Source organism: Odocoileus virginianus, chromosome 28 (genome assembly GCF_023699985.2).
Source record: "Odocoileus virginianus isolate 20LAN1187 ecotype Illinois chromosome 28, Ovbor_1.2, whole genome shotgun sequence".
In the NCBI taxonomy this organism is placed as follows: domain Eukaryota; kingdom Metazoa; phylum Chordata; class Mammalia; order Artiodactyla; family Cervidae; genus Odocoileus; species Odocoileus virginianus.
In genome coordinates this window covers 41,064,669-41,087,487 of record NC_069701.1, presented here as the reverse complement: position 1 = coordinate 41,087,487, position 22,819 = coordinate 41,064,669, and the positions used below count along the sequence as shown (strand labels likewise).

Genomic DNA, 22,819 nt, shown 5'->3' with positions numbered 1-22,819 from the left:
CTGCGGAGAGGGTGAGACCTCCGGCCTCTGTGTCCTCACTAGCAGGTTGGGGGACAGGCAGGTGTGAGCCCCTCAGGCCACTGGGCACAGCCCAGCCCTCGGTCTACAGCAGCCACGAGGGCCCCCCATAGCGTCGGGGGCTGAGACCCTAACCTAAAGCTCCAGGGCTGGATGAGGGGATGGTCATTTCCACAGTGACCACAGCTGGCGCTGACCTGTTGGGGAGCACTGGCTGAGGCCTTCCAGGGACGCAGCCCGATCATCTGGGCGTTAAAACCTTCAGAGAGAGCTGGCCGTCGTGTCGCTGATTTATTCAAACCCACAGGGTCCGGATGAATCCAGCATCACAGACCCATCCTGACTGCTGTCCTGTCTGTTATTCATTTCGTGGCTGTCTTTAAAACCCCTCCGTCTTGTCTTAAATAATACCTGTGAACTCCTGGGTGTGAATGACAAGTTACTCACATGTGTCACTGTCAGAATGAAAGATGTGTCAGGGACGATCCCCCTGGGTGTAGGGAGCCCCCTGGGGTCACGACAGAACCCCAGCCCCTTCCCATTTGAGGACACTGGTGGAATCCCCCCACCCCTGCCTGGCCTGGGATGAGGACGACTGCCACGTGGACGGCTGACCCCATCTAGGTAAACACTGCATGCCGTAGTACACTGCCCCCCTCGGCCTCCCGGGACTCACCATGAAGATGATAGAGACCAAATTGGTGAAGTAGGCAGGGAACCGGTCTCTCCAGGTCAGCTTCACCTTGTCCGTCTACAACATGAAACAGGGCTGGGTCAGCAGTGGGGACCATCCTCGTGGACAGGTGTGGGGGTGTGTGTGTGTGTGCACGCGGACATGTGTGTGTGTGGGGGTGAACAACGTGGACCACAGAAACACGCTTGGAAAAAAACAAAAACCCTGCAGGTGATGAATGAAGGCAAACATCCAGGCTTTATCCCTGATGAAAGGATGCTATGAAATGACAGAAGTAATAGTTGTCTACAAATGTGAGTCTTCTCTGTTAGGAGGTGTGATGGCGCCAGAGGCTTTTCTAAAGGAGACGCTCAGACGCCCCCATCCGGGAGAAGCCTGGCCTCTGTCTCCTGGCTGAAAGTCTCATCTGCACGGCGAGAAGATCTAAGCTGTTTTTTTCCTCCACCACCCAGACCATAATAGTTATTTTCCTTTGCAGAGCAAGTTGAGACAAGCCACCAGCACTATGAGTTCAAACGCTGCCTGCCGCGTAGCAACGGTGGTCGGTGGGGACACACGGCCCTAAAGGCTCTGGGGCGGGAACTGCGGGATCTGGAGGGACTGAAGTAGATGCTTGTCACTAACCTGGGATGTTTCTAGAATGGGGTGGATCTTTAACGCCAAAAAAAAAAAAGTGCATGGATGAGGTCAAAGAATGCTGGCAGGCCTGAACCCCCGAGGCCACGCATTCCAGGGAGGGTGGCATGCATGTTAATGAGACCAGGGACCGCTGGCAGGCAGCTGTGGCAGGCACGATTCACAAGCCCCAGAGACAGCCGAGCTCCCGCCCACGACCCCACGGTGGCCATGCAGAGACACCTGGACACACGTCACAGCCTGAGGGTGCGGAGGAAGGCAAAAGAGCGTGGATGTGGATGTTAACATGATAATACAGCAGTCAAGAGTCGGCTGAGGAAACACAATGAACTTTGGTTCATCTGCACACACTTAAGACGCGCGACGCCCGATGACACAACATGTACCAATTTCACCCCCGCCATGGCGGTCTTAACCCTCTGCCTCCATTTGTTTGTTGGCTCCTCCGGAAGGTGCCGGCGCTTCTGGGGCGGGTGGAGGGAACAAGAGAGCACCGTGGGGTGAGACCGCGGCCCAGGCCCCCGTTGCCCCCTGGGGAAGCCAGCACCTCCCTGACTGTGCCGGCTGCTGGGGCTGATTCAGGCTCTGGGCATCTTAAACCCATTGGAGATGGCAGAGACACCCATTCTAATATAGCGCATGTGTGCTAAGTCGCTTCAGTCGTGACCCACTCTGTGACCCTATGGACTGTAGCCCACCAGGCTCTTCCGTCCAAGGGCTTCTCCAGGCAAGAGCACTGGGGTAGGGTTGCCATGTCCTCCTCCAAGGGATTTTCCCAACCCAGGGATCGAACCCGCATCTCCTGCATTGGCAGGTGGGTTCTCTACCACTAGTGCCACCTGGGAAGCCCATTTTAAAAGAGAGGCTGCAACAAGGTAATGGAAATAGCCCGGAAGCTTGGCGGGTTCCGGGGGGCCCCCTCGCCAGATGGTGGCCATAGTTCATGGTGTGTCTTATGCAGACGTGGGTTACCCTGCGCATTTAACACCAACGTGCAGGAAGCCACACTCCGCAGCCTAACACCCATGAAAAGGGGGAATCTCTTATTTTCCCCCAAACGAATTTGGTGCCATAGCCAGGGGAATAAATTAAAACCATAAAGTTGGGGGACAGTGAAAGGGTGGAAAAAAATCAAGGGTGTGGCCCCCTGGAGGCCTTCAGGGCCTGAGGTCACCGTCGGACGCTGGTGAAAATGAGCCCCAACCTTCGCTGCTCTTGTGGTCAAAGAGCTCAGGTCAAAGCCAAGGAGCTGGGTGACGGGGAATCTGGGGGGTGCTCCTGGCACAGTGCAGAGCTCGGGTTTGGGGGAGCCCCTGACTTCAGTGGACGTGATGCTGGCCCCTAAGCCCCTTTTCCCCCAGGAAGGGGTGCAATCCCATCCTCACTCACACCAGGAGGGGCCGCTGTAGAACTGTGGGGTGGGCTGTCTGGGGGTGTGGACGGCACACAGCAGGTGGGCATGGTGGCCCTCAGTAGGGGGCTGGGGGCTTCAGAGCAGCAGCACCCATGCCTCTCCCTTTAGGAGGGGAGACGCAGCCTGGGGAGAGGGCGCTGACGGAGTTGTGGGGTCAAAGGCACAGGGCGGCTGCTCCAAAGACAATGGGCACGCGGCAGGCAGATGTTCCGATGGGTTAAATGAAAGGACAGTCTCCTCATCGTGGCGAAGGCTCACGCTTTTGTAGTTATTTCCTCTGCACCCCCGGTCCTGCTCGGACTCTGAGTTCAAGGTCGTGCGCCTGCTTTCTAGCTGCTGGGGGACTGACCTGGACTCTCTCTGTGCTGTGGGAACTGGGGTCTGAGAAGGGGTTCTGCTGCACCCACTTTGCCCACCTCCTAAGGGGGGATTGTGGTAACTGGGACCCCTGGCCACGCTGTACCAGCAAACTCTGTCCACGGAGCACAATGACAAGAAAAGACAATGGTCGCTCCCAGAGGCCAAGGAACACTAGGATCTGGAAAGACCACTCTGCCCTTGTTCCCATCCCTGCAAGGACTGACCTTCCAGCCTCAGAGAGAGGTTGACAAGGGCCTGGGGGCTCTTGCCCCATGTCATATTAAAAAAAACCCTCTGATGAAAAAATAACCGAGCAACCCTAGAGGTTTGTGAGAACATGACTGCTAATTTAAATGAGAGGTTATGGGGAGAAACGAAGGCATTTATTACATATTAAGAAAAGGTGGCGGCCACGAGAGGATCACAAAAACACTTTTCTTTCTCATTCTTATCCTCTATGCGTGAGGCAAGGGACTGGCCATCCACTCAGGGGCCCTGTTGGGGCAAACCCTTCCATTCATCATTCAATGCAGAGCATGAAGGTTGGACATGACCACCCAGAGCAAGAAAAGCTGCAAAACCACTTGGTTTTCTTGATGTTGAGGTGTTGGCTGAAGTTTGAGATCACCCTCAGGACAGAAGGGGGAGGTTGACCTCTGCAAGGGTGTGACAAATCTCCCCTGAAACCCCGCCTGTTTTTTATAAATAAAATTTTATTGGAACACGGCCAGACACATTTGTTCACCTGTTGTCTGTGGTTGTTTTCATCCTACAATGACAGAGGCGCTGTGACAGAGGTCTGGAGGGCCGAGAACATTTACTCTCTGCCCCTGTCTGGGGGCCGCCCCCTCCATCTGCACAGCATGTGCTGACCCCTGGCCTGTGATGTTGATGGACATGCAGTGTTTGACTGCTGGGAAAGCCAACTGGCAGCGGCCACCGTACCTCTTTGTTTTTGGATTCTTTCCTAAGAGACTTCTCCAGAACTCGGGCTTCATATTCAGCTCTGGGATGGTCCTGTGAAAGAAACCAAGTCAGCGAGGAGTCTCGTCAACTGCGAGTCTGAGACCCTTAATAGGAGCACAAGTGGCAAATTCACCCCAGCACTCCCTCAGGGTACCCACTGGGGCCAGTTCCTAGCTGGCTGTTTGTACCATTTCCCATTCAGAGCTCCCTGCATGAGGTTCATCCAGGATGCTCCCCCTTGTTGGGAAGCCCAGTCCACTGGGAAGGCCACTGAGTCAGGCTCCGTGGTCCTGGAGGCGGGTCAGTCTGCGCCGGGTTGCAGCCTGTCCTGCAGCCCACTCTGAACAACCAGCCATGAACTGGCCCCTGGGGACATCCTATCAGGAGCCGCGGGGTCGGAAGAGACGGCGGTTAAGTGTCAGCAAGCGCAGGCAGACCAGAGGGGCCGGGCCTCAGGGGAGCCCAGAGCAGGTCAGCGAAGGGCACTGGAATAGAAGAACGGGGGTTAAGAGAGGCCCGGAGGTGGGGGAGGAAGCAGAGACCCCTGCCCGCCATGGAAGAGGTGTGGGGAACCGCTCAGCAGAAACAGAACAGGTGAGCCAGAAGGTCCCTCTCCCAGGAGACAGACGAGTGACAAAAAATTTCAAACCTTGACAGCCTCCTTCCGGGAAACAGAAATGTAAAACAAAAACAAAAAGATTTCATTACTTGTGTTTGTTTGTTTGTTTTTTAAAGAAAAAAGTCCTCTTAGAGGTGATATTCTTAAAAAAATGGGGTGAAGGCACAGGTAGACAAGGAGGGCTTGCCAAAGGCTGATGCTACCCTAGGGTGACTGAGTGTGTTGCTGTTTCTGCAGGTGGAGAGTTCTAGGTGATTCCTGATTGGGTGCTGGGCTGAACTGTCTTAGGCTCAGGGAGGAGACTCAGGCCAGACGGCTGGGCACAGGCTTCCTTCTGCTCTGAGAGCTGACACCTGGGGTTCACGTCATGGAGGGGCTGGCCCTCTGACTTAGGTGACCAGCCCCAGAAGAGGCCCTGCCCAGCGCGGGGGCTCACTCTTGGGGGTCTCATTCAGGCCCCCCAGGGCCCACGTCCGGTGCTCCGATCACTACCCCACTACCTAGTGCCTGAGCCATCAGGGTGAAGACTTCATGGGACAGGTTCTGAACAGGTTGAACTGTCCCAACCCCATGGATGTCATGAAAAGGACATTCTCAATCTATTCCAAATTAGTAAGATGACACGAACCCTATTTGAATCTGTTAAATCTGCTCCGGCAGACAGCTGACCCAGGGCCCACCATGGGGGATGGAGTACCCGTCCCATGCCTCTCTCTGCACCTAAGGAGACACGTGTCTCTCTGGTTGCATCAGCCTTGGTCCTGCCATTTGTGAAACAGGATGATGAGACCCGCTGCAGGAAGAGGTTGAACCTGGAGGCGGGAGACCAGTTGGGGGCACTCACAGTTGCCGGACCCTGCTCAAAGAGCTTTGTATCTGCTGACCTACCGAGACCCCCCTCAAACTCCACTCTTCCACCCCTATTTGAGAGGTGAGGACATGAGGCACAGAAAGGTTAAGTAACTTGCCCCAGGTCACACAGCAAGGGCAATGCTGAAACAGGACAACCTGATCCTGGAGGTCGTCTTGGCACCACGAAGCTGCTGCCTCTTCCAGCAAACTAATGCCCTTGTCTGTTGACAGTACAGTCAGCTCAGAACCCACACAGCTACACATCTGACTGAAGAGTGATCCACCAACTCAGTCTTGGAGGTAGCACGTGTGTGGGGACATATAATAAGGAGTGAAGTTGCTCAGTCGTGTCCGACTCTTTGCAACTCCATGAACTGTAGCCTGCCAGGTCCATGGGATTTTCCTGGCAAGGATACTGGAGTGGGTTGCCATTTCCTTCTACAGGGGATCTTCCCAACCCAGGAATCGAACCGGGGTCTCCCACACTGCAGACTCTCTACCATCTGAGCCACCAGGGAGACCTAACATATAATAGGGATATATTAATATATAATATAATAATAGGGATATTTAAAAGGATGATGAAAGAGGCTTTCACATTACAATGAAAATGCATGAGTGGTTTCTCTTTAAAAGAACTGAGCAAAAGACTCCGTAACACAAAGCCGCTGTCAGCATGGCCAAACCTAACGGCTCTCCTGTTCGGGGGATCTTGTTCCTTTTCATTCCCCCTCATCCCACAGGGATCCTGCTGGAGCTGGCAGTTCAGGATGGGGCAGCAGCAAAGTGTCTCCTTAGCGACCCTGGGGAAGCGGGTTCACCCACCATCTCAGTGGCTGTTCAACTCAGAATGGCCCTCTTTTGGCGCACAAAGATGCCCAGCACATGGCTTCCCTTTGTTAGTGAAGGGTCAGCCCCACATCTCGGCCAAGCCTGACTGCAGGCTGACAGCTGGCTCTGGGGATAGCAGGTTTGGCACCCAGGGTGAAGGCTCATGGCCACCTCTGGGGACTCGACCTTGTGGGTGGTGGCCATCCCCTCCCCAGACCCGTGGTGCGGCCCCCAGACTGAATGAGATCAGCGTGGTGAGCCTTGGCCTGCATCCCTGACCACATTTCTGGGTGGTGTGTCCATGTGAGCACGGAGATTTAAAACACTAGAGTGGACACTGAGCAGTCACCCTGGCAACCGCGGGGGATTGAGACATCGGGGACACGAACTGAGAAACAGGCAGGGAGCAGCCTCGCCTGGACTTTACGACCTAGTGAGTCCCCCACAAAAGGAACGGGGTGGGGATGGGAGAGGACATAGGGGGCGCAGCTGCTAAGCCCACTCACCTCCTCCTCCTCAAAGCCTGTGAGGTCCCAGCGGTAATTGAGCCGCATCTGTTTCCGCTTCCAGTGCTCCATGAAGGTGGCAGCTGAGGTCAGAGAGAACCAGGCGGTTAGGGGCTCAGAAGCCCCACGACACCAGGTGACATGAAAGCATTCTCCTCTCCTGCACCATTTGGAGAGTGAGGGCAACAAGTGCTGGACCAATATTAAACTGTTCAGTTCTCCCACTGGCTCTGAAAGGCAGGGATAGCCTATTGCTCATTTTACAGATGAAAAAAATGGAGGTACAGGGCCCCTGAGTCCCGGACAAGGTTACTCAGCCAGCCGGTGAGGGGCCTGGGCAGGAATGTCCCAGAACTTGTGTTAACCATTCCGCTCCATCGATCTTGGGGACCCCAAGTCACAGGAGGGGTCCTGAGATCAGAAAGAGTGAAGGGTGAGCCAAGGCCACTCACTCAAGCTTCAAACCCCTACAGGTGTTTTGCCTGCTGAATTGTGTTCCTAGGTGCTACGTCCTGCTTCATATTCCCAAGAGTAAGCACAGTTCAAATGCCATCTTCTCCAGAAGGCTCCCATCAATTCCCTCAGTGTCAGGAAAAAAACCAACTCCTCCGGAACCTTTCATGCTCATGGGGCCCATGCTACCTTCCATTATAATCCCTGTCCCATGTCCTGCGGCCTCTCTGGGGTGTGGGGGCGGGGATGGAGTCTCGTCCTCTGGGTCCTCCACAGAAAGCCCAGTGTCTGGCACAAACAAGTGCCTTGAGGGAGCTCATTGAAAGCATAAAGGGTTTTTAAGAGCACACACTTGCAAGGGGACACCACTGACTGAATCATTCATCATTAATGCTTCCATCCAACACAGGAAAGTCAGCAGAGTCTGGGTGTTGGAGGGATGATACAAGTGACCATAAAAGTAACCAGAGCTCTGGATTCTTGAGCTGTTATGTGGTAGGCACTGTTCAAAGAGCTAACACGTGAAGTATTCAGTTCAGTTCAGTTTAGTCATTCAGTTGTGTCTGACTCTTTGCGACCCCATGGATTGCAGCATGCCAGGCTTCCCTGTCCTTCACCATCTCCCAGAGTTTGCTCAAATTCATGTCTAATGAGTCGATGATGCCATCCAACAGTCTTAGCATTAATCTCATTTAAATCTCACAGTGATCTTTGGAGGGAGGTGCTATAACGTCCCACCTTTTACAGATGAGGAAACTGAAGCTCAGAAGAATTAAATGACCTGTATGATGAATAGTGGTGTCAAGACAGAAATGTAGCGAGAACTTCAGTGCAAATGCCCTGGTGTCATTCTTCACTAGGAAAGAATGCAGGCTTTGGACCTGGCAAAAAATGGGCCTGAATCTGACTCATTTCCTGGTTCAGAGAACATGCCCATCCATTAAGGTGAGGCGAGAACAGTTTTGCATGTATCTGCACATAATGGGTCCACTCAAGTATCAGCTACCACCCCAGCCAGGTCTAGCCAGGAGACAGGAACCTCTGAGGTCTTTTGGACTGGGGTAATTTCATCCTGGGACTTAGCCACATAGACAGTGGAAGAGCTGAGACAACAAGCAGGGGATGGTGAGACCACCCGGAGGTTAGCAACTGCAGGAAGCTGCTGCCAATTTAGGGGTGGCAGGACAATGGGAGCTGGTGTTACCAGGGCGAGACACTGGGGCTGCCCAGGAGAAGCTAGGATCACAGAGGGAGGGGTTTTCCAGTGGGAGTTAGAGCCACGCAGGGAAGGCCAAGCGTCTGCCAAAGATGCTCCTGGAAGCACGGGGAGAGAAGGAGATATACCCTGGTTTCTCCCTTCCTCACGCCTTTGGATCCCCATCGGGGCCTCTCATTGGCCGACAGCCTTCCAGGAAACGGGACAGCAAAGGAGCCTGGGAAATGTAGTTCCCTGAGACACAAGTGCACTCAGCAGAGGCATCATGGTGGCGGGGACTCCAGGAGGAAGCATGTGGCCAGTGGGGCAGGCCCTTCAGCAGCCTCCTGAGAAGGAAGGTGTGAGGATGTTTCCTTGCGCCTCTCGGTGTGTCCTTGGCTCACTGCAGCGGAGGGCCCTAGTAGGGGCCCATTCCCATACCCCCACCAGTTTTGGAAGGCCTGCCTCTCCTTCACAGTGTTTTGACAGCTGTGTCTCTCTGGCTTCTGCCTGCACATGGCAAGGCCTGTTTGCGACCTCGGGCTGAGTGGGGGAGGAGGGCTGGATCTCTGCTCAGTGGGGAGCTGGCCCGGTTACATCCCTTGTCCCCACCCTCCCGCATGCCTCCCCGTTCCCAGGCTCACTGACCCACACCTCTGCCTCCTAGACCTCCACTCCTTCCACTCACCAGCCTGCAGTGTGGTAACCCCTACCTTTTAATGAGGACTCAGCCTACACCATGCTCCATGCTAGTGACTTACTAACATCAAGAACCCTCAAAACAATGTGATGCACTAGAGAATGATTTCCACTCATACCTTTACACGTGAGGACAGAGGCTCAGAGGATTGTATGCTCTGCCCAAGGTCGACTGCAGGATAATAGCAGGAGTGGGATTTGAACTGAGTTCTACTTGACACCAGAGTCTACACTTAACCATAATATTGACTGACCTTCTGCATAGATACTTAACGTTCTTTAAAGGAGTAGCAATTGTATTGTAGTAAGTCTGATGGTTACATCAAAAGTTGTATTGCCATTTTATGGATGAGGAGATGAAGGCACAGACAGGGTAAGTAATTTGCCCAAGGTCCTACAGTTAGGCAGCTGGTATTGAAACCCAGGCATTCTTGCAACAATGTTACTGTTAAATGTCTTAAGATAGATACAAAGGCTCTCTCCCAGGAGTATTTGTAGTTTGACCAGGACCAAGGCTGGACCTGAGGTCACAACTTGGTGGCCAAGGAGATGGTGCATGGACAAGGCTTGTTGGCCTCAGTTATGTTTAAGAAATGCAGACATTTTATATTAATCATGAGCTTCCCGTTTCTCCTTTAAAAGTCTGAAGTCTCCTTAGCCAAAGTTGGGGCATGCCTTCTCCTCTGGGCAACAGACCGCACCATGCCCTATTGCCTCGGCGGGCTCTGTGGTGCTGAGCTTGTCACACTTGTGCTTTGGAGCAAAGGGGCGGGCCTGTGATGTTCAGGCTTGGCCAGCATCATGGGTAAGGGGAAGGCTCACACCAAGCTGGCGGCAGTCCCGAGATCTCAGTTCAGAATCAGGCATGGCGAGCAGTGTGAAAAACCACCTGCTACTGGGTTAGATCTGATAGACAGAGTGCCTGAAGAACTATGGATGGAGGTTCGTGACATTGTACAGGAGGCAGAGATCAAGACCATCTCCAAAAAAAAGAAATGCAAAAAGGCAAAATGGTTGTCTGAGGAGGCCTCACTATGAAAGCTATGAAAAGAAGACAAGCAAAAGACAAAGGAGAAAAGGAAAGATATACCCATTTGAATGCAGAGTTCCAAAGAATAGCAAGGAGAGATAAGAAAGCCTTCCTCAGTGATCAATGCAAATAAATAGAGGGAAATAATAGAATGGGAAAGACTAGAGATCTCTTCAAGAAAATTACAGATACCAAGGGAACATTTCATGCAAAGATGGGCTCAATTAAGGGCAGAAATGGTATGAACCTAACAGAAGCGGAAGATATTAAGAAGAGGTGGCAAGAATACACAGAAGAACAATATAAAAAAGATCTTCATGACCTAGATAATCGTGATGGTGTGATTACTCATGTAGAGCCAGATATCCTGGAATGTGAAGTCAAGTGGGCCTTAGGAAGCATCACTATGAACAAAGCTAGTGGAGGTGATGGAATTCCAGTTGAACTATTTCAAATCCTAAAAGATGATGCTGTGAAAGTGCTACACTCAATATGCCAGCAAATTTGAAAAGTTCAGCAGTGGCCACAGGACTGGAAAAGGTCAGTTTTCATTCCAATCCCAAATAAAGGCAATACCAAAGAATGCTCAAACTACCGCACAATTGCACTCATCTCACACGCTAGTAAAGTAATACTCAAAATTCTTCAAGCCAGACTTTAACAGTACATGAACCGTGAACTTCCAGATGTTCAAGTTGGATTTACAAAAGGCAGAGGAACCAGAGATTAAATTGCCAACATCTGTTGGATCATTGAAAAAGCAAGAGAGTTCCAGAAAAACATTTACTTCTGCTTTACTGACTGTGCCAAAGCCTTTGACTACGTGGATCACAAAAAACTGGAAAATTCTTAAAGGGATGGGAATATCAGACCACCTGACCTGCTTCTTGAGAAATTTGTATGCAGGTCAGGAGGCAACAGTTAGAACTGTACATGGAACAACAGACTGGTTCCAAATTGGAAAAAGAGTACGTCAAGACTGTATATTGTCATCCTGCTTATTTAACTTATATGCAGAGTACATCATGAAAAACGCTGGGCTGGATGAAGTACAAGCTGGAATCAAGACTGCAGGGAGAAAGATCAATAACTTCAGATATGCAGATGACACCACCCTTATGGCAGAAAGTGAAGAACTAAAGAGCCTCTTGATGAAAGTGAAAGAGAAGAGTGAAAAAGTTGGCTTAAAACTCAACATTCAGAAAACTAAGATCATGGCATCTGGTCCCATCACTTCATGGCAAATACACGGGGAAACAGTGGAAACAGTGACAGACTTTATTTTTTGGGCTCCAAAATCATTGCAGATGGTGACTGCAGCCAGGAAATTAAGACACTTGCTTCTTATGACCCTAGACAGCACATTAAAAAGCAGAGACATTACTTTGCCAACAAAGGTCCGTCTAGTCAAGGCTATGGTTTTTCCAGTAGTCATGTATGGATGTGAGTTGGACTATAAAGAAAGCTGAGCACTGAAGAATTGATGCTTTTGAACTGTGGTGTTGGAGAAGACTCTTGAGAATCCCTTGGACTGCAAGGAGATCCAACCAATCCATCCTAGAGGAAATCAGTCCTGAATACTCATTGGAAGGATTGATGCTGAAACTGAAACTCCTATACTTTGGCCACCTGATGCGAAGAGCTAACTCATTTGAAAAGACCCTGATGTTGGGAAAGATTGAAGGCAGGAGGAGAAGGGGATGACAGAAGATGCGACAGTTGGATGGCATCACCAATTCAATGGACATGAGTTTGAGTAAACTTTGGGAGTTGGTGATGGACAGGGAGGCCTGGTGTGCTGCGATCCATGGGATCTCAAAGAGTTGGACATGACTGAATGACTGAACTGAACTGGGCTGGGCTGGGCTGGGCAGAGGCGGGAAGGAGAGCCCTTCCTTTGCAGTTGTGTCCCTGCATCCCTCTCTCACTATAGCAGCTGTGTGGACACCTGTAGGTCCTGCTGAATTCCCATCCCTTCCTTTCGAGGGGCCCAATGATGCTTCTCCTACATCACACAGACGTAACTCGATGTCTGTGTCTGGTGCTGGGTGTGCTGGGGGACCTCCTTGCATCCAGCCTGCGAGCCCTTTGCACAGATGGGCAAACTGAGCCCCCAAGGAGTCAGGCGATTGGTTAATACACAGCAGAAACCTGGGTCTAGGATGTCTCCCCGCAAGATTGGCCGGGATGAGGGGCGTGGCTTCCCACCCACATGAGCACAAGCCATGTGCCAAACGTGGTCAAGGACACTAAAGACAAGAAGCGAGGCCCTCGACCCCAGGAGCCACACAAAGGGGCCGAGGAGACAAGTTCCCTTCCCTAAATCCAAGTGCAGAAGGCAGTGCCACAGAAAAGACAAGCAGTGAAGAGCGAACCCAGGCCAGGGTGCAAGCGGATGGCTGAGTTTCTTCCTTCAAACATGTTTTAATGAGAAGCATTAGGGAAAACACATTCTTGTAGAGGAGCCCAGAGGTGGCAGGTGAGCGATGGACCCTGGATCTACCCTGGGTAGAAGCAGGTGTGGGCTTGGCCTGGGACCGCCCTCCACCCGCCGCCCTCAGTCTGGGTGTGTACCATGGGTTTGACAACAGTGCCCGCTGTGGGGCCTCAGGTGCGGCATCCACGTGCTGGGGGCTGGACAGAGGAGCGGCCCTATGACCCAGCTCACCTGCAGGATCTCACCACCTTTCATTAAGATGCCGACACAGGGTTGGTCCTGTATATACAAAGCATCCAGACTATTTACAGACACATCCGTCACAGAGGCAGAAAGCAGACTGGTGGCTGTCAGGGGTGGGGGCAAGGGGAGGAGGACAGATTGCTCAGTGGGCACTGGGGGTCCACCTGGGGGGGTGCTGGTGAGGATGGCTTGGTGTGGGGAGGGTGCTAAATGCCACTGCACAGTGCACTTAAGACAGTTAATTTACCTTATGTGAACTTCACCTCAGTTAAAAAACAAAACACAGAACGACGGGTACAGATCCTGCTTATATGTTTAAATTCCCTGCCATACGCTGGGGCTGCAGAGAAAATGGACCAGAAAGACACACCCGCCTGGTTACTGGGGGTGGGGGCAAGCTGTCCATTTCCTCCAGGGGTTCTCAGGCTATGGGCTGTATTAGAACCCCCGCAGCAGGGGCCTGCCGAAGTACAGACTCCGGGCACCACGCTGACCCAGAGTGTGCAGCCTGTGCGAGCTCTGTGGCTGGCCCAGTGCACACGCGTCTGCACGCACTGACCGACCCACCCTCTGCCCTTCCTTCCATCCACCTCTCTGTCAGATGAGCTGTCAGTCCGAGCTCCTGCTACCCCCGGTTTCTGGTTCAGCTCTTCTCCCAGGCCACATCCCATCCCATCTCCCCTGGACCTGCTTGAACTGTCCAAACTGCCTTCACTCCGAGGCCTAACCCTAATTCCCCAGTTTCTGGGCGCCTCCTCGGCTGGCTGCTGGCCTCTCTGAGACCTTCCTTCCCTGAAGCATGGCTACTGACGCATGGCACCATCTTGGATGCGTCATTAAATGCTCCTGGTTCCGCCCTCCCACTGTCTTTTTTTTTTTGTAGGATATTTCTTCTTTTTTTTGGCTGTGACTTGCGGCACATGGAATCTAGTTCCCCCATCAGGGATCGAACCCACACCCCCTGCAGTGGCAGCCCAGTTATAACCACTAGACCACCAGGGAAGTCCCCTACCCATTGTCTTCTGTTGGAACATCAAGGCCGCTCAAGCTGCCATGGGAATCACAGAGGCCATGGAGGGAAGGCTCTGGCCAAGGCCGAGTGCTTCTGCAGCCGCCCAGAGAACGGCCCCGTTTCCCCTGTGAGGCCCAAGCTCCTTGTGGGCCAGGGGGTCTCGACTCCTGAGCCTGGACCAGGCACTCCTGAGCCACGAGGGCGCCGGGGCAGGCAGGGCGCACCCTTCTTAAAGTGCAGTCCCCGAGAGCAGAGAACAGCTTCACCAACCTCTGGCTCCTGACAGGGCACATTCTCCACACATGGAGAGCAGGGATGGGTCTCCTCAGGCTGCAGGGACCAGGCAATGGTGTGAACCTGCCCGTCAGCCCACAGGGGAGCTGAAGCTCCAGCCCGCACAAAGGCCCTGACCCTTCATGGTCTCACTGATCCTACTTATTTATCCCCTGAACAAGTGTCCACTCACGAACCCGCTGCTGGCCTTTGAATTCCAGCAGAGATTAAGTCTCTCTCTGTCCCTGCCCTGCTCGGGTGACTCAGCCGGTGACCTGCCAACTGCATTCAGAGCCTCGGGCGCGCAGACCCCGGGAGGGGTTTCAACTACACCTGTCATTCCACTGACGCTGGGACCATCTCTCTACAGCTCCTTGCAGCCGGGCTCAAATCTAATAACCCCCTTTGTTCTGCCTGGAACTGACAAGCCTTGAAAACCCCATTATTATGCTATAATTTCAGAAAATTGATCCTGGTGCGAACAGCTAAATGAAGCTCAAAGTTGCTTCATCTTGACACCTTACTGGAGGTTTTGACATGCTATAAATCCCAGGCAGTGGAGTGCTCAGCCAAAGTGCAGGGTTCCAGGACCAGTAGGTCACCCCCTTGGGCAAGCCAGACCCCATGGAAACAGCGGCCACAGCGACTCCTGGGGCGCTGACCCAGCCCTGCTAAGGGCAGAAACAGGTTTGGGGTTGCTCTCTGTTATGGAGTGAGAAGAAATGTTCACAGCTGGAGGACAGGAAAAGAAAGGACACAGTGGGAGAAGAAACACCAGTGGGAAAATGATCCTTTAGAGGGTAATGAACAAGTAATTGAATAAGGGATTAAAAAAAAAATCCTACTCAACAATAGCAAGCTTGCTGCTAATTACACTTGACAGCAAGTGTGAAAGGACTGGGGACAGAGGGACTGTGTCTCCTCCACCCTGCGGGCAGGGGCGGGGAGTCAGCGGGCACCTCTCAGCCCAGCAGGCCCTTTCCTGTTGATTCTGTCTTGATTTATAAGCTCCTCTTTCCCTAAGTGCTTCCTGGGAGCGGTTTGGCTTTTTTGCTCCCCCCCCCCCCCACACACACACAAAACGGGAACATGTAGACTGAACTTGCCCTTGACAGACAGGCACCTTTGCGGTTTCCTACAGTGGAAGTGGAGCTGGAGGAAGGGGGGTAGACAGTGGAAGCACAGACACCCCCATTTCCCTGTATCTTGGATAGAGGAGGATGCAGCCGTCTGTGTTTCTCCCAAGGACAGGGCTGCTGGTGAGGGCTGGCCGGCACATTTCAGGGTGTGAGGTCGTACCGCTTTGCTTACAGTACATGCTCAATAAACAAGCATGGCATGAGCAAGCTGGCTTCATGGAGAGAGTGCACAAAATCCAACCAGCTCCTTGCCATGCTGGTGGGCTGAGCAGCATTGCTGCCTGCCTGCCCCTCACCACTGGCTCGTGGTAAATCTCTGCTTCCCCAGGAGGACACGGAAGGGGTGTGGAAGATGTTTGGACAGAGAGGTGAGACCACGGCACTAGCTTGGGCTATGGACGCAGGCGGGCCAGGGCATGGATCTGTCATGTCTGTTACAAATCTGTTAGCTGTGTGATCTTGGGCAAGTCACTTAACCTCTCTGTGCTCCCATGTCTTCATCAGAGAATAACAGGGTTTCTCTCCAGGGCTGTTGTGGGGACCAGTGAACTCTGTGTGAATCTCTGGAGAGGGAAGGGAGCCTGTCTGCCTGGAGGGAAGCTAGTCACCTGGAGAGAATGAATTTAAGGTCATCCTGCCAGGAATAAGGGCACACATTAGCCACAGCTGGTTAGTACCACTGGCAATGGGCGTGGAGCCCAGGGGTCACATATATGAGACTGGGGAGCCAGATTTCTGGGGTTCAAGGTCTTGTGTCTTCCCCTTTAAAAATTTTTTTTTGGTCATGCTGCACCACACGGCAAGTGGGATCCTAGTTCCCAACCACGGATTGAACCTGTGCCCCTGCGTCGGAAGCAGGGTCTTAACCACTGGACTGCGAGAGAAGTCCCTTGCCTCTGCCTCTTGTTAGCTTGTGTCACCCTGGGTAAGTTGCCTCAATGGTTTATCTGCTAAATGAATGAGCAGAGTCTGCTTTCCTCTAAGAGTCACTGGGCGAACAAATGAGTCTCCATACATAAGAGGCTCAAAACAGTGCCCGACACACAGTAGCACCAGCCAGGTGAAGCCAGTGTTCTTTTCTGAAGGAGATGAAGGGACACAGTTCACAGAGGCCCCCCAGGCAGAGGTGAGAGGTTAGATCTGAGCTCCAGTCTCACAGGGTCTATCTAGGCTGTTCTCACATTTCCAAAAAGCAAATGGTCACCCATCGGCTGTAACAGCTAGCACAACGTGACAAGTAGCACCAGGCCCAGCCCTAAGACATCACAATGCGACTCATGTGACATTCCCAACTGCTCCCTGAGGTGCGTTGGATTACTAGCTCCATTTTACAAATGGAGAACCCGGGGCCCGGAGAGGTGAAGCGACCTGAGGTCACACAGCTGTTAGGTGACAGAGCTGAGATTTGACCCTGAGTCTGGCCCAGTGGCTGGCGCTGTTACCCAGTGTTGAGCCATTCTGGCACACAGCCAACCTAGCTGGGCATTGAGTTGGACCAAACCACCCAGCCTGCAGCGCGCAGCTGGGCTCTACTGTGGGCCTGCTGCAGGGTCAGCCGCCCCATCTTGGAGCAGGGGAACTGGGAGATTTCGTGCTCAGCTAGGAGGTTCTCCAGCCTCAGCTCAGGCTCAGTGGAGCCCCACTTTCCTCATCTGTGAAATGGAGACAACCTCTCAGCTGCGGGGATGCAGTGGAACAAAGGACAAGAAGCATCAGGCCCCATGTCAGACACAGACACATCAGCTCAGTGACTGATGGCCATCAATCCTACATTTATAGTCAGACTGATCCCAGAATTAATCATCAGAACTAGGGTGTGGGGCCAGGAATATTCTATTAAGCCACCTTGAGCCACACACAGACGTCACTTCCCCATGTTCTGCAGCAGCCTTGGCAAGGAGTCCTCCAACCTCAGCTTGATTGCTTCCTGGAATGAGGTGCTCACCACCTGTCAACCCAGGCTGGTCCAGCACTCTCTGTTGGAAATCTCTCCCTTGCACTGAGTTGGTGACCTGTGACTCTCATTCTCGGCCTTGTTGGGAGGACCATCTTGCATCATGATGACTGAGTTCACGGTGAAGCTATGCTTGGAGTTCCCCAGAGCCTGGGGGAGGGGCGGTTCTGCTATGAGCCTGGGGGAGGGACGGTTCTGGTATCTCTATTACCTGAGTGTCCACGGGCTACACGCCATTTCTGAGCCAATGAGGGAGGGATGAGTCTTACCCTAGCCTCCTCCCAAACAACCAGGGCACTGACTAATGGGGTCTTCTCATACTCAGGGTGACCACACAGGAAGGCGCTCTGAGGACCACGCTCGTCCTGTGGGTGCAGCACCCAGCCATTTCCTGCAGGTGACAGGGAAGGTGTGTGACACGCTAGGATTCACTGAGACATGGCCAGTGGCCAGAATCCAACCGAGCTCTCAGGGCTCCTGGAGCAAGACCACCCCTGAGGCTGACCATGGAAAGTCATTCTTGAGGCTGGTAATGGGGTGATTAGTGGCCAAATGGCTCATGACTTAATTGGTTCCCAGGCGCTCAGCTGAAGTGAGCTCTGATCAGAAGAGGAGATGTTTGCAGAAGAGGACAGAGAGCCTGTAAGCCACGTGCTGCCCAGAGATGCTTGCAGAGGTGGACGTGTCTGGGCTGCAGCAGGTGGATGGCAGGAAGGGGAGCCTCTGGGCCCACCAGGTGCGCAGGATGCAGGGTGATGCTCATGTGGTATGGGGGGGCTGTCATTTGTATCCCTTGACCTCCAAGTGGCACCTGCTTGGCCAAGCCCAAGGCATCTCCTTAGCTCACAATAAGGCAGGCAGGGGAGCCCTTTGGGATGGTCACTCTACTCCATTGGGGGCCCTCAGTTTGGAGAAGCAGTTCCAAGGTGCCTGGGCAGGACAGTGGGAACAGATGGGACACTGCTGGGGGGCCCAGCGGAGGGAGGGTGGGAGCAAGAAGGCCCCTGACTGCTTTCTTGCACGTCCCCACAGTCCTCTTTTCTGCTCTGTCTGCACTCGTGGAAACTGGCTTCTTGCCGTCACCCGCGGGAGCTCCTGGGGCCATGAAAGCCCCCTGCCCCCCCACTCAGAGTCGGGCTAGCCTCCTTCCACCACCTCCTCGGCTGCTCTGTGCATCAGTCGCCATCTCTGACACGAGTTTATGATGAGAAAAACTCTACACAGCAGAGGCGCGCTGGCTCCTTAGCCCTCTCAGTGAACATGAAGGCCTTTGTGGCCCGCGCTGGCCTCTGGGGTCCCGCCTACTCCCTGCGCCCGCAGGCTCCTTCAACAGGCCTGCAGCCTCGCCACGGGGCCTTTGCGCCTGTTGTGTCCTCCTGCAGCCTGGGTGAAGGCAGTGGACACAGCGGTTTTCACCTCCGATGGTTTCCCTGGAGCCCAGAACAAACACTTAACTAAACACCGGTCAGTACACGCCCTACACATCAGGCACATCTACCGGGTCTCACACCCCTGCAGTGTGGCAGGCAGCCCCGCCAGGGGTTTGTGGTCACAAGGGCAAGACTGTTTATTGAGAGTCAGCCACGTACATACTGAGTGTTGGCTGAGTTTTGTGCTGGCTGTAAAAGATCCTTATCCCACCCCCATTTTACAGGCGAGGAAGCTGAGGGTTGAATGATGGGATGGGGAAGTGGTAGGGCTGCACTGGAGTCCCCTGGGGGTGTGAAAGGGCACACACGGACCAACTAGATGGGTGTCCTTGAATGACCTTCCAGGGGCTTGGGCGCTGAGCATCGTATGTTCACGTCTGCTCGTGCGTCACCTGGGGACCACAGTAGGTGTTGGCTTGGCCACCACCCAGGCCAATGGATCCTGGATGAGGGATCAGAGCTGGCCGGTGGTGTGTGGAGGCTGCTGCTATGAAAACTGGGTCCCCTTAGCCATGCAGGCAGAGGTGTGCTGTGCCCAGGGCACAAGGCCTCGGTGGAGAAGATGCTCAAAAGGGGCTTCTGATGAGGAACCCAAGCCCCTCTTCAGATCCGAGGTGGCGGTGGGGTGGGAGGGAGGTGGTCAGCGCATGCACGTCTTCTAAGAGGAGGTGCTGCAGCTCAGACCCTCACCAGGACCCATCCTCCCTGGTTTCCAACAAGTGTAGAAATGTGATTGGGCAGTGATCAGACACCAGAGGACCCGGTCCGTGGTCCACACAGGAACAGGAGCCCAGAGGGTGGGCCAGGCTCTCCCCTCCTGCCCTGACCCCTGATGCAGTCCTCGGCTCCTCTGCATACCTGCCTCCAGATCTCACAGGTTGGGCCAAACCCCATGCCCCTGGCTCCAGGAAGCCTTGGCCAAAATGGGATAAAACCCCAACCACCCCCCAGCACCTGGTGCTTCCCTGGGCTTGGTGAGCCCCTTCAACACTGATGGAGTCTGAACGTAACCGCGAGGGCGGCAGGGGAGGCTGCGGGGCCACGAACGGCAGGCTCAGGCCGGGAGAGGGTTCTGGAAGCGCGCGGGCCTGGAAGCCCGCCGCCTGGGCATCAATCCTGCTCTGCTGCCCGCAGAGGCTGGCTCTTCTCTCCTGTCACCACCAAGCTCTCCCCTGGCTTGCAGCCTCGTCTGAGCTGGGAATCCAAGGCCCCAACTCAGAGGATTCTGAGGTTTTGAGGAGTCCTCTTTAGATCGAGGGCGGGTCTCCCACTCCCCTTAGTAATGGAGGCTTGTACTGAATTCTCTGTTTGATGGGATCCTCATGGATCTAAATCACACTGACAGGTAAGAGCCGCACAACTGGCTGGCTAGTGGCACCCTCCGCCCCCCGCCCTTGCCCCCGGCCATCACCCCACCCCCCCCCGCCCCCCGTGGCCCACTGCAGCCCATGGAGCACCAGGACACACGGGGCATGCGGGGCCTGGGGCTGCCCTTCAGCAGGCAATGGCGCAGCCCTCTGTGCGTCTACAGTCTGTCTGTCCCACATCTCAGCGCCCCTGCCCCTTATATCTCCAGAACCCAGCTCAAGAGGCTCACGCCTCTTCCAGGCAGCCCCTCCTGACCGCCCTGTCACAGAGGTCCTGACCCTTCCCTCTTCTGCTGTCTCTGTGCAGCTCCATCTCCTGCTAGCTGGGACCCCTGAGCACAAAGACGGGGGCTCTGGTGCCCGGGAGATGGCTCAGCACATGGGTGCCCAAGCCCCGAGTCTCCTGCTGGCAAAGGCTCTACACAGGGCTGCGGAGGAGGAGGTAGGCCTGTCCGCTAATCCAGAAACGTCTGTGGAGATGCATGCAGCCACCACTCACCCACCTCCCACATTGCCTCAAGCCTGAGACGGGTACCAGGCAGGACCTGCATTCTGGATGAACTATGGGGAGGCGCCATCTGCCCTGGACTCCAGGTGGCAATGCAGTCCAGGGGTTAAGGGCATAGGCCACGGTGGCTCAGGAGGTGGGTAATTCCAGACAATTCACATCCACTCTGGGTCTTGACTTCCTTATCTGTGAAATGGGCACGTGGCACCCATAGGGGTGCTGAGGGGTGCTGAGAGACGTGCCCCAGGGCCTGGCCAGGCTCAGCTTCCCCAGCATCATCGGGAGAATGGTGGGAGGAAGGCAGACCCCTTGGTCCTCCTCCTCCGAAAGCAGCTGCCCTTCCTGAGCCAACAGAGCCCAGCCCCAGGAAAGAGCTCCATTTCCGGGAGAAATCACCCTCCAAGACTCCGAGGGGCTCCTGGCCCGGTTGGATGCATCTACAGTCGTGTGCATCTGCAACCTGGCACAGCCCCAGGTGCCCAGCAGATGGAATGAGAGCCGACCATCCCTCCCATGTGCTTTCCTGGCACATGCCCCTGCGGGTAACCTCAAGGAGAGGGAGGAAGGGTCGGGACCCATCCGAGGTCGCCCCTGCCCCAAAGCGGCACTTGCTTACCCCAGAGGGCCATGAAGATGGAGAAGAAGACGGTGGCAGGGTTGTCAAAGAGGTGGCTGGCGCGGGCAGTGGCGCATGCGGAGCTCATCTTCCAGTAGCTGCAGGTCTTGTCGCAGAGTGGGCACATGGTGATGTTGTGTCTCTGGTCGCACATTTCCATGCTGGAAAAGAGAACAGCCTGGAGTCCCCCGGCCGATGGTCAGGGCCCCCACTGGCCCCCGCGGACCAGGACCTTCTGGAGCCATGCTGTCCTTGCTGGGGTGGACATGGTTCGGCTTGCCAGCGGGCTTCCACCAGAGACCACATCCCTCTTCTCCATCCAAGGCCCCAGCTTGGCATCCCACTCTCTGCCCCCCTTACCTTATAGCCTTAGTGACTTTTGAACAGGGTCCCACACTTTAATTTTTCACCCAGCCTGCAACTTCTGTCGGTGGCCCTGGGTGTGGATCCATGTGACTTGCTGTGTGTTGGGACAGGGTCGCGTAAGTGTTCATCTCTGGGGTGGCCCCGGGCAGTGGGACTCACGGCCTGCCCTGGAGCTGCCCCTAGAAGTTGAGGTCCCCAGCAGCCTCCCTCTGAGGACCAGGCACCGTCAAAGCTGTGCTAATAGTGAATGCCATCCAAGTCCTGATGTAACAAGGCCCGGGAGACCCGGAAGAAGAAAGGAGTCAAGACATGAGGATGCTATGCCCCTCCTGAGCCCTGGCCTCGCACCCAGCACCTGCTCAGTCCCATTCCTGCGGGCTTCAGTCCACCCCTGTGGGGATGCCCTGGGTACCAGCCTGCGGGCCTTGCTGGGCACTCTGGACCCATAAGAAGATGGAGAATTGGTCCACCCAGACCTCCTTTCAGGAGGCAGGTCGCTGAGTCGGAAGGAACACACCCACAAGCTGCCTGGGGTTGTGGTCCCACCAGGCCGGGCTCACCCTGGAAATGAGGGGTGGCCCCTGAGTAGGAAAGGGCCGTGCTCAGGCAGGCTTTCACTCTGCTGAGCAAATGTGAAGTCTGGGGACTGCGGGGAGCTCTGCAATGCCCAGGGCCCTCCTCCTTCGCCCTGCCAGTTCTTAAACTCTCTCTTACTAATATGAAAAATGTAGTATTTAAAGGCTCACCAGCCATTGCAGGAGACTGCACCGAGTGTCCACCCAGTCTGGACCAACTCTGGGGCTGTTGCAATCCCACCTTCACAGAGGAGGAAGCGAGCCCAGAGAGGGGATGTCACGTGTCCAGGGCCACACAGCAGAGTGGGGCTTGCGCCCGGGGCTCTGTCCCTGTCAAGCCCATCTGTCCCTGCCCGGCTCTCAGCTGCCGCCCAGAGGCCACAGGGAGGGCTCCCTGCTGAGGCCAGGAGGCTTGGCTCGGCTCCTTGAGGGGCAGTTTCTGTCCTCTGTGCGCCCGGGGCTGGTCCTTGAGCCTCAGACTCAGCTCCTGCTTCTGGAAGATGAGGAGAGAGGCTGCAAAGGGCCTTGCCAGCTGCGCCCTGCCCTGCCCCTCTCCTCCCTGCTCACTTGGACCAGACGCTGAGTAATAATTAGGCACAGGCAGGACTGGATTCCCAGGGGTTAGA

General features: G+C 54.6%; 1 protein-coding gene across 8 annotated transcripts in view; it reads right to left on the bottom strand.

Moving 5' to 3' along the window:
* The window catches only part of ANO1 (anoctamin 1), a 186,300-nt gene that overhangs the window by 26,735 nt on the left and 136,746 nt on the right, over positions 1–22,819 (bottom strand). For 2 of the 8 annotated variants that reach the window (XM_070457798.1, XM_070457799.1), the window contains 6 exons: positions 21,253–21,413; positions 6,897–6,979; positions 4,738–4,749; positions 4,068–4,139; positions 1,735–1,812; positions 695–769 (listed from right to left, as the gene is read on the bottom strand). In XM_070457798.1, the coding sequence (XP_070313899.1) occupies positions 695–769; positions 1,735–1,812; positions 4,068–4,139; positions 4,738–4,749; positions 6,897–6,979; positions 21,253–21,413 (481 nt within the window). The remainder of the gene's footprint in view (positions 1–694; positions 770–1,734; positions 1,813–4,067; positions 4,140–4,737; positions 4,750–6,896; positions 6,980–21,252; positions 21,414–22,819) is intronic. The other 6 variants (XM_070457797.1, XM_070457801.1, XM_070457800.1 and 3 more) reach the window with 3 other exon arrangements.